General features: G+C 35.8%; 1 protein-coding gene and 1 pseudogene across 1 annotated transcript in view; one reads left to right on the top strand and one right to left on the bottom strand.

Annotated features, from left to right (window-relative positions):
• LOC132659461 (large ribosomal subunit protein uL1-like) overlaps positions 1-15,008 on the bottom strand; it is a 74,093-nt pseudogene that overhangs the window by 52,147 nt on the left and 6,938 nt on the right.
• The window catches only part of PTPN22 (protein tyrosine phosphatase non-receptor type 22), a 58,060-nt gene that overhangs the window by 36,742 nt on the left and 6,310 nt on the right, over positions 1-15,008 (top strand). Inside the window, exons 12-19 of the mRNA XM_012178891.4 lie at positions 2,215-2,291; positions 2,438-3,255; positions 5,719-5,802; positions 5,959-6,089; positions 7,498-7,525; positions 12,035-12,118; positions 12,365-12,477; positions 14,017-14,047. Coding sequence (XP_012034281.3) covers positions 2,215-2,291; positions 2,438-3,255; positions 5,719-5,802; positions 5,959-6,089; positions 7,498-7,525; positions 12,035-12,118; positions 12,365-12,477; positions 14,017-14,047 — 1,366 coding nt within the window. The remainder of the gene's footprint in view (positions 1-2,214; positions 2,292-2,437; positions 3,256-5,718; positions 5,803-5,958; positions 6,090-7,497; positions 7,526-12,034; positions 12,119-12,364; positions 12,478-14,016; positions 14,048-15,008) is intronic.

Here is a 15,008-nt window from a genome sequence, read left to right as displayed (position 1 = left end):
ACTTTGCATCAATATTCATGAAGAATATTGGTCTGAGGCTTTCTTTTGCTTGTAGCATCTTTGTCTAGTTTTGGTAACAGGCATTTACTGTTCTTATAGGGTCATCAACTTAGCACTGTCAGTCAATTTTTAGGAAGAGTTTGTGCAGGTGTTTATTCTTCCTTAAATGTTTGGTAGAATTCACCAGTGAAGCTGATCCTGGACTTTTCTTTGTTGGGAAAATATTTGATTACTGATTCAGTCTACTCACCAGTTGTAGGTCTATTCAGATTTTGCATTTCTTTCTGAGTAAGTTTTGGTTGATCAAGTATTTCAGGAATTTGTCCACTTAATCCAGGTTATACAATTTGTTGGCATACAATTGTTCCTATTATGTATATTTTTTATTTCTATGAAGTTGGGCATAATGTCCCTACTTTTATTTCTGTAATTTGAGATTTTAGCAAGTTTAGTCTTCTCTTTTTACCTTTGTCCATCTTGTTAAAGGTTTGTGAATTTTTACTGATCTTTTCAAAGGATCAAATTTTGGTTTTGTTGATTTTCTCCATTGTTTTCTTAGTCTCTATTTCATTTATCTCTGTTGTAATCTTTTTTACCTCTAAGAACTGCTTTCACTGTATCCCGTATATTTTGGTATGATGTATTTTCATTTATTTCTAAGTATTCTCTCATTTCTATTGTGATTTCTCCTTTGACCTGCTAGTTGTTTAACATAGTTTAATTTATACATATGTGTGAATTTTCCAGTTTTTCCTGTTATTCATTTCTAGTCTCAATCCATTCTAATTGAAAAAGATACTCTGTATGACTTCTATTTTTTAAAATTTATTAAAGCTTGTTTTGCGGCCTAATATATGGTCTGTCCTAGAGAACATTCCATAAATGTTTGAGAAAAATGTCTGTGTTGCTGGGTAGAGTGTTCTATAAGTATTTGTTAGTTCATATCGGTTTATGTGATTATCCAAGTATGTCCTCTATTTCTTTGTTGATCTTCTGATTGTTCTATTCATTATTAAAAGTGGAGTATTAAATTATCTGTATCAGTTTACTAGGCTTACTGTAACAAGTACTGTAAACCAAGGGGGGCTTAAAACTCACAGTTCTGGAGTCACAAAGTCTAAAACCAAGGTGTCATCCAGGCTATGGTCTCTCAGAGCTCTAGGGGAAGAATTTTCCTTGCCTATTCCTATTTTTTGGTGTTTCCAGAAATCCTTGGTGTTCTTTGGCTTGCAGATATATCGCCCCAGCCTCTGTCTCCATCATTGCACCATATTCTCCCTGTGCTTTCTCTTTTTACAAGGACACAAGTCATTGTATTAAGGCCCACTATAATCCAATATGATCTCATCTTAGATTACATTTGCAAAAATCCTATTTCAAAATAAAGTCACATTCACAGATTTCAGGGATTAGATTTCAACATATCTTTTTGAGAGTCACAATTAAACCCATTACAAGTGGAATCTTATCACTGCTGACGTTTTAGAAAACAAATTTAAATAGCTCCAAAGGCAGGATATTTTTTACAATTGCTGGTAGCTTGGATTCCATGAGTCACAGTAACAAATTTCGTAATGTGATAATTGCTATGAAGAAAATAAAGATTGAGAGTGTTTGCGCAGGTGGGTGGGAGTGTGATTTTAGGTTGAGTGGTCAGGGAAGGTTTCCTTACGTAGGTGACATTTAAGCAGAGAATAATCACTTTAGAAAGAACCAACCATGCAAAATGTATTGAGCAAGGGTATTTCAATCAGAAAGAATAGTAAAAGCTTTGAATTGGAAATGAATTTGGTATACTTAAGGAATGGCAAGAAAACTGGTATAGCTGGAGCACAGTAAGGAAGAAAAAGATGGAGCAAGCATGAGGACATAACATAAAAAGCTGAGATGATGAAATTTCTGAAAGTACAATGTTTTTGAGAATAAAGTTGTATTTTAAGTAAACAACATTTTAAAACTTTCACATATGAAAGATGATGCTAAGCAAATCCTTCTTAATCTCCATAACACTATTTAATCTTTTATTTTGATCCTTTTGATCTCAGTATGCGAACAAGTTCTTGCTGCATTCAATATTTTGGAAACTCATATGATTCTTTCATGAATTATTTTAAATTTTTATATTTTCTGAGAAATAACTTTTCCATTTTATGAATGTTAAAATCTATCATGACCATTGCTTCACTAAAAATCAATCTCTCACTTCTCTTGAAGATTCAAGCAAAGGACTCAGTTTTTGAGCAAAATCCCAACATAAAAGCAAAATCTTATTCTCCTAATTTACCAAAAAGGTAAGTATGGTTTTACACATACAATGTTGTCTAATTGTGTCTGGGAGGAATATCTCATGTTTATATCTCATCATGATGCTGAGAAGAGGATATGGGAAGAGGCCTTTTTGGAATATGGTATCATCATCCCTTTCTTTCTGTTTCAGCAACATAAAAGAAGCAAAAGTGATGAACCAACAGAGCAAAGGAAGGATAAGGGTGAAAAGTGCAGAAACTTCTTCCTTTGACCTCAGGACTTCTGAAATAAATGAAAAGGAAGGGTTAGACATGCACCCTGCTAAACAGAGCAGTTCTTTAGAGTTTTTGGAACTGAACTGTGGTTGTAACAAAAATGCTGACACAACCATGAAATGGGAGACAAAGGTATTCCCAATAGCTGGGGAGCCTCTTCAGAAGCATCAGAGTTTGGACTTGAGTTCCATTTTGTTTGGAGCATATCCTAAATCTAAACCTGTAAATGCAGCAGGAAGATATTCTAATTTAAAGGTGCCAATACTGCGGACCAAATCAACTCCCTTTGAACTGATGCAACAGAGAGACAGCAAAGAGCTGGACATAAAGGGAAATTTTTATTTGGAATCTCAACCACACAACTGTTGTGTTGATCAGGCTCAAAAAGTGATGCATGTTTCTTCAGCAGAACTTAATTTTTCACCATCACATGACTCTAAGCATCAAACGTGCAATGCTGCTAATGCAAAGCAGCATGTCTCTGGTGCTTTTAATGAGCATTCTTATATGTCTTTAGTAGAAGATCCTTATTTTTCATCATTGTCTCCAAGTAGTGCTCATTCTAAGATGTCTTTTGATTTACCTCAGAAGCAAGATGGAAGTGTTTTACCTTGTTCTTCCCTGTCAAAATCCTCTACAACCCTCTTTCCTCATTACAGTTCACATGATTCTTTAACACTGACTGCCCTGATCAATTTTCCCCCACCACTGAACCAAGAGACAGCAGCAGTAGGTAAGTTATTTTTAAAAGTTAATATGGCATTTTAGATACTTTGTTTCTGTAAGATTTGGTTTCATCTCACCTTCCCCCTTATCATGCTTCATTCTCTGCTTGCCTCTTTTTCCTCCTCCTTCTCAAAAAAAAAAAAAAAAAAAAAAAGACAGAAAGAAAGAAAGAAAAATTCCATGAAACAAGCAACAGTAGAGGCAGTCAGATCTAGTACAGGACCTATGCCAGCAGGCGTGCTTCTAAAGGCAGTAATCCTCATTCCTCAATGTGTCTATCAAAAGTCCACAGTTTATCCTTAGCATGCAGCAACAACTTGCAAAAGAACATCAGAAAAGATTCGATCAACAGTACCACATGGTCACTCAGAATTTTTGTTGGAGAACCATGTGGCTATACTAAATTGAACAGATTGCTAAGAATTGAATTCTCTTCCTGCAGGAGTTGGAAGAGAAGGATTTGATTTCCTCTTGTCCTTTAATAGGGGCTTCCTTGGTGGTTCAGTAAAGAATCTGCCTGCAATACAGGAGAACTCGGTTCAGTCCCTCGGTCAGGAAGATCCCCTGGAGAAGAGAATGGCTACTCACTCCAGTATTCTTGCCTGGAGAATTCCAAGAACAGAGGATTCTGGCAGGCTATAGTCCATGGGGTTGCAAAGAGTCAGACATGACTGAGTGACTAACACTTTCACTTTCTGTCCTTTTATAATAATTTTATAGATGAGGATATGTGTTCAGTAGTCTGTGTGAGATTTTAATCTTATATAAATCTTTAATTTCATACTTTATCTCCTTTACAATTCTGTATTTTTGCATATTATGCAAAAATTGTTATTATGCAAAAATTGTGTGCTAAGTTGCTTAGTCATATCTGATTCTTCGCAACTCTATGGACTGTAGCCCTCCAGACTTCTCTGTCCATGGGATTTTCCAGGTAAGAATACTAGAGTGGGTTGCCATGCCCTCCTCCAGGGGATCTTCCCAACCCAGGGATTGAACCTGTCTCTCTTGTCTCCTGCATTGGCAGGTGGGTTCTTTATCACTATCACCACCTGGAAAGCTCTTAGGCAAAAAAAATGTTTTATATTATTGCTGCTGCCACTGCTGCTAAGTCATTTCAGTCGTGTCCGACTCTGTGCGACCCCATAGACGGGGTCTAAATATTCTAGAATATTTAGAATATTCTAAATATTCTATTAGATAATTGTAATAGACGGCAGCACACCAGGCTCCCCCGTCCCTGGGATTCTCCAGACACTGGAGTGGGTTGCCATTTGGTTTGAAAGTAGAAGTAAATATTCTATTAGATAATTGTAATAGTTTGACGTGGAAGAAGATGAAGGAAAGCAAAAACAACAAATTTAACTCTTTTAGGTATATAATCAGAAATTTATATAGAACATTCTACCTAAGTAGGAAATAGAGAAAACTTTTTCTCTATGACATCATTTGTAAAGAATCCTCCGGCTAATGCAGTAGACATGGGTTCAATCCTGGGTCAGGAAGATCACCTGGCGGAGGAAATAGCAACTCGCTCCAGTATCTTGCTTGAAAAATCCCATGGATAGAGGAGCTGGGCAGGCTACAGTCCCTGGGGTCACAAAGAGTAGGACATGACTGAGCGACAGAGCACCCACCCATGACATTTACTGTACAGAGTTCCTCAAAAGATACACAGATGCATAGCTTTGTTATAAAAATATTTCATCTGTATCTAGTTCCTTCTTTGATTAGAAGGAAAGGTTATATACTTTGATCTTGTTTTATGATTTAAAGAAATTTTATTTTCCTAGATATCCACAATACCTTAAACTTGTCTGAGTGCCAACTTTGGAAACCAAATCTTTTTCAAGGAGTGTAGCAACACTGACATGTGTGCCATCTGGTGGCAATTTCTTGTAACAGCAGATTCTATAAAAATTCTGAATACATCTATAGACATATACTAACAGAAAACCTTGTTATACCATTGTTTTGTAAAAAGGTAAATGTCAATATTCTTAATTCTATAAAAATGAAGAAATACTAAATCTTTATGATTTTACCTCCTCTGTAATTGAATCTGGCATGTTAAGGCGCTTCATGATGCTGTATTGCATATTCTATGTAAAACAAAGGGCAAACGTTATGCAGAAAACAATTCAAAGCTTCCTAAATTAATATTAAAATTTTAGTTAACTGATACTCAGCAACTTAATTAAAATATCCTTGGGCTTTTAAAAGAAGTAAATTTTGAAGAATTAAAAAAACCCCTGGGTTTACAACTTAGGATGAGAGAATTTATGTTGCTTTTTCCATGAGTTAACAGATACCAGCTTATACATCTTAGTGATATAATTTGACATAATTTGTATCAAGATTAGAATATAAGAATTTTCTTTGGATTTTTGAGTGAACAGATACCAGCTTAAATATCTTTTAAAAATCTTTGAATTTTTCTAATTAAAAATTGTGATTTTATTTTTGATAGCAACTTCTCCACAGATAGATGATGAAATCCCTCCTCCACTTCCTGAACGGACACCTGAATCTTTTATTGTAGTAGAGGAAGCCGGTGAGTACAGTTCAGTAAGTGTAAAGTAAAGTGTGGATTAACTAGATTATTTCTCAGGTCCTTTCAGTATTCTGGGTGCCATTGCTGAGTAACACTTGCCCTTTAAAATTACAATACTCCTAAGAATTGAATCATATTTATTTATTTATGTTACAGGAGAACTCCCACAGGGTGTTCCCAAATCTTCATCTTCACCTGTGAAGGTAAAAATTGGAACATCACTAGAATGTAGTGGAACATCACTAGAATGTAGTGGAACATCTGAATCAAAGAAATCTGATGATTTGGTAAGATTTAGACCAAGCAAGGTCAATTAACTATTTTTTCTGACTCTACTCACTAAGATTCAACAGACTGTGGTCTATTCTTCATATATTTTTAACATCTATCACTTAGTAAATGTTGAGCGAATACTTTTTATAAAACAATGTGGTAGAGAATGTAGGGAATAAAAAGATATGTATAATATACAGTTATTGTCTTTAAGAAATTTGAAGTTTAGCGGTAAAGATATAGCATGTGTATACAAAGTCTATTTTTGTCTGTATTTATTATAATAACAAGACAAATATAATCAATGCCATATGAAAGCTCTTAAGCTTTGAAAGAGTGCGAGATCCCTTCAGGTTGGAAGTGATCAAGGAAGATTTAGTGAAAGAGTAAACATTTGACCTTATTCATAAAGCACAATCAAGGCAAAAATAATTGTTTCATAAGTAGATTGCTTGTTCATAGTAGTCATCTGGTAGGCAGTTTCTTGTTAGCTCTGATACCATATTATAGAGAGCAGTTTTTGAAAAATAACAGATGTCTATATTATTTAATATAAACCTTCTGGAATTATGCTCTCTGCCTCTAGAAGAAAAACCTACACTTTCAACAATCTGTTATGCATTTGTGTACAATTCTATGAGGAACCAACTATCTTAACCTTTCAGAGATCAGAAGAGTAATTATCGAAAACATTTAAACATGTCTACAGTCGCAGTGGTGGTAAAAATATTCTCCACCTTTTAAATTACACTTTTAATGTACTAGTAACTGTTACTGTTCGGAGAAGGCGATGGCATCCCACTCCAGTACTCTTGCCTGGAAAATCCCATGGACAGAGAGGAGCCTGGTGGGCTGCAGTCCATGGGGTCGAGAAGAGTCGGACACGACTGAGCGACTTCACTTTCACTTTTCACTTTCATGCATTGGAGAAGGAAATGGCAACCCACTGCAGTGTTCTTGCCTGGAGAATCCCAGGGACGGGGGAGCCTGGTGGGCTGCCGTCTATGGGGTCACACAGAGTCGGACACGATTGAAATGACTTACCAGCAGCAGCAGCAGTAACTATTACTGTTCCTGCTAATGGTCTTTATCTTAACAAGTCCTAGGGCAAAGAACAATCACTCTATTCCAGCATCATGAAGTCATTTCAATTGCAACAACCTAACCTTAAATTTTCAGGGAAATGTTCTCAGTAGGAGCAAATAAGTATAGAAAGGATCAACTTAGAATCAATATTCATGACATCTAAAAAAACCACTGGAAGAATAGATGATTTTTCACAATTCATTCAGCATATTTATAAATTAGGAAAAATAGGGAAAACATAATTCTATTGGTATATGAAATATATTTTTTAATGCTATTTATTGCCTAGAGTTTACAGATTTGTGTACATGTTGTTCTTTTTTTTTTTTCTTCCAGAGTATAAAACCCCAGAGTCCAAAATCAGGTAAAACATTTATTTTCCTTGGCTTTAGGTGACATTTAGCCGTAAGAATTTGTACTGCCAAGAATGGCTCATTAAGTTTAGAGTAATTCACCTCAGGAGATGGCATGGTTTCCATAATAGCTTCCACTACTCATTGATTTACTTCTGGTTTTCCTAGGCTAGTAGTTTTGTTTTGTGAAGGGTAAGAGGAAAACAGGATTTTAGAATTCTCCTTGATAAACAACCCAGCTATTTCGGATACAACTTCTTAAAACTTTGCAGCAGTTCCATTTTACTGGTTTTATCATTGTTAACATTGTCATTCTGAAAAACTATTTCTGACCACTTAGGTTTTTAACTTGCTGTTGCTTCTCCAGTACTTTCTTACTTGTTTTATGCAATGAACAACAACACCAACAGCCAACAGTTATTGAACACTGATAGGTATTTTACATATATTATGACAGGTAGTAGTTACCCTTAACATATTTATTCATATTAACATATTATTCAAATACATAAATAAGTAGTATAACATAGACGTTAAAAAGCATGGGCTTCGGAGTCAGGTAGACTTTCATTCAAAATCCCCAGCCTACCAATAGTTATCAAAATCTATGACCTTGTTTAAGTTATATATCGCTGTTGTTCAGTTGCTAAGTGATGTCCAACTCTTTGCGACTCTATGAACTGTGATTTTTCTCATTGATAAAATGAGGATAATAGAACTTCCCTTCTAAGAGGATTTCTGTGAGGATTTAGTGAGATAATATAAGTATAAAGCTTTTAGCACAGTGGTTATCAAATAAGTTCTCATTAAATGTTATCAGGGAATCCCCTCATTAAATGTTACCTATTATAATTATTAGGTAATTATTAAATGAACATTTTAAGTTCTGTGTGCCTTATCCAATGTTAGAATAGGCAGGATATATAAGAAAGAGCACTTGCTTAATGATTACAGTGTTAGTCGCTCAGTTGAGACCGACTCTTGTGACCCCATGGACTGTAGTCCACCAGGCTCCTCTGTCCATGGGATTCTTCAGGCAAGAAGACTGGAGTGGGCTGCTTAATGATTATATATGTACTCAAATTGGATAGACAAAATTAATACTCATTGCACCTATTAAGTTGTAATCTATATGGCATTGATTCTAATCACCAGGGGTCTGGAAAAACAAAAGGCATCATTGGAGTGGTTAGGGAAGGTTTCATTGAGTAGAGAAAAGAAATTGAAAATTATTGATAGAAGAAAAAAGAGTGAATTCTAGGAGCAGGGATCAGAGTAACAGTGACTCAAAGGTAAAAATAAGCATGATGGGTACAGATCATAAACTGTAAGGAAACTGTAAGTAGGTTAATTTAGTTGCAACAGAGGTTCTGTTTTAGGGAAATAAGGAAAATAAATTTGGATAGATAATGTGGGAAAGTTCTGAAGGACTTAAAGGATATGCAGATGAAATACCCAGAACAAATCTATATATAGAGAAAGCAGATTTGTGGTTGCCCATCTAATCTGGGGGTAATGGGAAGTGATTACTAAATGGGTGTGTAGTTTGTTTTCAGGAAGATTAAAATTTTGTCACCAGACTGCGGTGATATTCGGACATCAATGCGAGTGTACTAAATGTCATTAATGGCAAATATTGTTTTGTGTATTTTATCACACAAAAAAAATTTGGCAGAAAAATTTAGATTTAATAAGTAATAAGCACTACAGGTTATCAGGGGAGCATTAAGGTGAAAATGGTATTTTGGGAAGGTATTTGGCAGGATATTGTTATCTGAAAGTTATAGTTCTCATAATACTTCCTAAAATCAAACCCACTCCATGATTCTTGCCAGAAAAATCCCATGGACAGAGGATCCTGGTGGGCTACTGTCCATGGGATCACAAAGGAGTCAGACACAACTTAGCAACTAAATAACAACAGATATTACTCAATTGTTAAAGAATTAAATATTGTCATTTGAATAAAAAAAATACTTCCTAAAATCAAACTGGAAGGTGATAAGCTACTTTAGAGTAGTTATCAAATATTTATTAAATGCCTACTATTTGCCAGTGATTGTATTTGATGGAAGTACTGCATTGATATTTAATTTTTGCATATTACCCAGGAAACAAGCAATAAACAAGAGAACTTGCTTTATAGATAAGTCTTGAGACCTAAAAAACCCAATGACCAAAAGACAGATAAAACTCTAGCACTTAACAATGTATTCATTTTCAAAAGACATTAATAAAGTATATAATTGTACTTAGTGCTATACAAAGGAGTACGTCAAGGCTGTATATTGTCACCCTGCTTATTTAACTTATATGCAGAGTACATCATGAGAAATGCTGGACTGGAAGAAACACAAGCTGGAATCAAGATTGCCAGGAGAAATATCAATAACCTCAGATATGCAGATGACACCACCCTTATGGCAGAAAGTGAAGAGAAGCTAAAAGCCTCTTGATGAAAGTGAAAGAGGAGAGTGAAAAAGTTGGCTTAAAGCTCAACATTCAGAAAACGAAGATCATGGCATCCGGTCCCATCACTTCATGGGAAATAGATGGGGAAACAGTGGAAACAGTGTCAGACTTTTTGTTTTTTTGGGCTCCAAAATCACTGCAGATGGTGACTGCAGCCATGAAATTAAAAGACGCTTACTCCTTGGAAGAAAAGTTATGACCAACCTAGATAGCATGTTCAAAAGCAGAGACATTACTTTGCCGACTAAGGTCCGTCTAGTCAAGGCTATGGTTTTCCCAGTGGTCATGTATGGATGTGAGAGTTGGACTGTGAAGAAGGCTGAGCGCTATAGAATTGATGCGTTTGAACTGTGGTGTTGGAGAAGACTCTTGAGAGTCCCTTGGACTGCAAGGAGGTCCATTCTGAAGGAGATCAACCCTGGGATATCTGTGGAAGGAATGATGCTAAAGCTGAAACTCCAGTACTTAGGCCACCTCATGCAAAGAGTTGACTCACTGGAAAACTCTGATGCTGGGAGGGACTGGGGGCAGGAGGAGAAGGGGACGACAGAGGATGAGATGGCTGGATGGCATCACGGGCTCGATGGACGTGAGTCTGAGTGAACTCCAGGAGATGGTGATGGACAGGGAGGCCTGGCGTGCTGCGATTCATGGGGTTGCAAAGAGTCGGACACGACTGAGCTACTGAACTGAACTGAACTGAGTGCTGTACAATGAGGAGCATACATCAATAGAACACCATTTGTATCTTTAGGACTTATGTTGTGAGAAAATAGCTCCATTATTTAAAATTCTTTATCACGGAAATGGGCTTTCAGGTGGCTGAGTGGTAAAGAATCTGTCTGTAATGCAGGAGTCACAGGTTTAATCCTTGCGTCAGGAAGATCCTCTGGAGAAGGAAAGAGCAACCCACTCTAGTACTCTTGCCTGGGAAATTCCACAGAGGAGCCTGGTGGGCTACAGTCCATGGGGTCCCAAAGAGTCGGACACAATTTAGCAACTAAACAACAATAATCAAATCACAGAAATATTAAAACATATATTTAAACCTACCATAATAGCATTAATCACACTAATAAAATGAATAATTGCTTAATATTATCTAATATCCAGACTTTGTTCATTTTCTTGAATTGTCTCAAGCATGTCTTTTTTTTTTTCTAAACAATGTTTTACAGTTGATTTATCTGAAGCTGGATTCAAAGTCTACATCTCGCATTTGTTTTATATGTGTGTTAAGCCTTTTAAAGTTGGTAACAGTTCTTTTTTTATGTACTCTCTTGCCATTTATTTGTTGAAGGGAATGTCCTTAAGATTGTTAATATTCCAAATTTGGCTGTTTGTATCCTCATGGTTTTATTTAACACATTCCTCTATCTCTAGGATTCCCTGCAAAATTACAGGAAGACTAGAAGCTTGATTAAAGTCAGGTTCAAATTCTTTGGAAGAGTACTTTTATAAGTTAGCTATTAAATTTGTGATAAAGCATAGGTTCACTGACTAAAGAGCTACAATAACAAAAATTTTGAGGCTCCAGTCATTGTTCAGATAATTTTTTATTTGGGTGTTACAGGTTAATATTGAAAAATTGGAAAACCAATATAAAACCAAAAAGGGATTTTTAAAAATACTTTTTACTGGAGCTTAGTTGATTTACAGTGTTGTCAGTTTCAGGCGTACAGCAGAGTGAGTCAGTTACACACATACATACATCCACTCTTTTAGGTTCTTTTCCCATCTTGGCCATTACAGAGTACTGGGTCGATTTCCTTGTGCTGCACAGTAGGTTCCTATTAGTTATCTATTTTATATTAGTGTGTATGTATAAGTCCGAATCTCCCAATTTATCCCTTCCCTCTTCCCCTTTAGTGACCATAAATTTGTTCTCTACATCTGTGACTCTATTTCTATTTTGTGAATAAGTTCATTTGTACCATTTTGTTTTTGATTCCACATATAAGCAATATCATACATTTGTCTCAAAAAATGAGCTTAACTTAGGACTTTCAATTGATAGGGGTTTTTTTTTGGTATACTTTTTTTCATAGATCTACAACAAGATCGTTCTTCTTCCCCACCACCTCCACTGCCAGAGAGAACCTTAGAGTCCTTCCTTCTTGCTGATGAAGATTGTAAGTGACAGCACTCTCTCTCAAAATTTATAGAAAAATGAGACCATTAAAGGTTAACAATAAAATAGGACCTAAATGGAAAAGGTACAAAGAATGATTGAATAAGATAAAGATAATAAATTTTAAAAATGCATAATCTACTGCAAAAATAATGTACAGAAAAATCAAGCTAAGAATTACTGAATATATACCTGTATGTAATCTGAAGTCTTAAGAAGCTATGCAACAAAACATTTTGTTTTTTAGGTATACAGGCTCAACCTGTAGAGACTTGTTCTAGCTGTCCTAACACCATGGAAAATTCAGCATCTTCAAAACAGACACTGAAACCTCCTGGAAAGAATTTTACAAGGAGTAAGGTAAAAAAGATAGGAATTTATGGGACTATGCCAGAGGTGTCCTAATCCTTGTCACTCCAACCCTCCAGCATTAAGATGAAAAAATTAGACTAAATATCTTCACAAATATTGATTGTTAGTCTCACAGCAATCAAAATTAATAGAGGGAAACCAAAAATTAAAAAAAAAAAAAACAACTTAGAGCATGCCCCCCAAAACTATCAACTTCTTTCCCCCTGAAACTAGACAAAACTGATTCCAAAGTTTATATGTGCAGGGAAAGAACAAGAATAGTCAGGAAACAGCAAAAAAGAAAAAAAAAAAGCAGTGAAAGAAGGGTAGTCTTATCAGATATATTAAAATATTATAAAGCCCAAATAATTAAAATGGCGTGATACTGGTTTATGAAAAGAAACATACACCAACAGAGCAGAAGAAAAAGATGGAGAACAAAGATGAGAGCATTTTCACTAGGATATTCTGAATTACAAATAATCTATATTTAAAAATCTAAGTAAAATTTTTCAAAAAGGAATTTAAAAATATCTATTATATAGAAGATTACATCTCTGTTAAGTGTTAGAAAAATAGAAATGCCATAAAGGACATCTGAATGTCCTTGAAAAGAGTACAGTCAATTATTAGAATATAATACCTATATGAGAAATAAAATGAAAATTATCAAAAAAATAATATACTGTGGGACAGAGTGAACAACATACACCCTGAGGAAATGTGAAGAAAAGGAGAGATCTGGGTAGATTTTTTAAGTTAGAGACTCCACCATCAAAGAGGCAGAAGATATGGGTTTGCTTAAAGGAGGGAGAAGGAAGTAGCATGATTAACAGTATGAAGAGAATCTTAGTAAATTGAGTACAGAATATGACTGGCAAATTTTTTTGACTAGAATGGGAATGGCAATGTATCACAGTTATCTTCAGAAGCCACTGTGGGTCCTGGAATGGTCACTTAATAAAGAAGAGAAGTAGGGACTTCCCAGCTGGTCCAGTCGTTAAGGCATGGAGGTTAAGACCTGCAGGGGACCCGGGTTCCATCCCTGGTCTGGGAAGATTCCATATGCTGAGGCGCAGTTAAGCCTGTGTTCCTACCACAGCTACTGCGCCGGCACTCTAGAGCCCATGAGCTGCAACTACTGAGTCTGTGTGCCTAGAGCCCGTGCTTCCAAACAAGAGAAGCCCCTGCAGGGAGAAGCCCATGCACCACGACTAGAGGCAGCTGTCACGCAGCAAATGAAGACCCAGTGCAGCCACATAAATTAATAAATCAGTACATAAAATAGATTAAAAAATAAAGAACAAAAGTAGAAACTCCATCTTTTTTCACGACAGAATAATAGTATTATTCCTAAACAGCAAGCTAAGACAAGTAGAGACTTGGCACTGAGTTAAAAATGGCATGATAGAAAAATAATTTTGTGTATTTTGGTATCCATTTTTAAAGAAATTAATCCTCTTGACTGAAGTCTATATTTCTAGTTGATTAAAGTGTTTGGATTTCACAGGGAAAAAACTAACCTTTTCCTTTTCTTCATTTTTGTAGAGTTTGAAAATTTTACGAAACGTGAAAAAGAGTAAGTTACTAATTTTTAGAATATATATACCACTTTCTGCAATGCGGGAGACTCAGGTTTGATCCCTTGGTGGGGAAGATCCCCTGGAGAATGAAATGGCACCCACTCCAGCATTCTTGCCTGGAAAATTCCATGGACTGAGGAGACTGGTAGGCTACAGTCCATGGGGTTGCAAAAGAGTCGGACGTGACTGAGTGACTTCACTTTCTTTCACTTCACATACCACTTTCAGTATATGTAATTTTTCCTTATATAACCACTGGGAAAATAATTAACAGTATTATTCCTAAACAGAACCTTGCTAAGGGCCTATATATCAGAACAGTCACCTCCAGGCCTTGCACTGTTGTTAGGCTCCACAATGCTAAAATACTGGGTAGGGAGTAAGGGGAGGGAAAAGTTTCTGTGTGATTCACAGGAATAACAGTATGATGTTTGGCACTTTCTACACATTCTAAAATGCTGTCATTACTGTGTTATTTAAAACTCCCAGCAGTCTAACCTCAGATGTATTTTCTTTGAAAGTAGTCACAGCAAAGCATATTGTGAAACAAATGTGTTGATTTAATGAAATAAGCAAAATATTGACACATTTCCATTTTTACCAAATATTATTAGCAATAAAAGTCTGTTGCTTACTGTTTTTCCTATATTGTAATGAAAACAAAACCCTGACTCCTGAAACTATGGGAAATTGGTTATCTTCAAAATCCTATTTATAACTACAAAGTATATGGTGGTATATTTTTTACAAACTTGATCCACCAGGTTAATCATCAAGGATTAAACAGCTATACTGGTATTGTGGGGAGGGACAAAGAGCACTGAGAAGACTTGGATGTAAGGTGTTAGCTAAGTAAGAAGGTTTATAGCTGAATATTACTCTTTTCTTCTGAGTTTTCACTCTATCTCCCTGTCCATAAGCTTGTGCTAGTCTGCTTTTATTGCTACCACACTTGAT

The sequence above is a fragment of the Ovis aries genome, chromosome 1, assembly GCF_016772045.2.
Source record: "Ovis aries strain OAR_USU_Benz2616 breed Rambouillet chromosome 1, ARS-UI_Ramb_v3.0, whole genome shotgun sequence".
Classification (NCBI taxonomy): Eukaryota; Metazoa; Chordata; class Mammalia; order Artiodactyla; family Bovidae; genus Ovis; species Ovis aries.
Note: the sequence above shows the minus strand (reverse complement) of the source record. Positions and strands in the feature narration are given on the sequence as shown.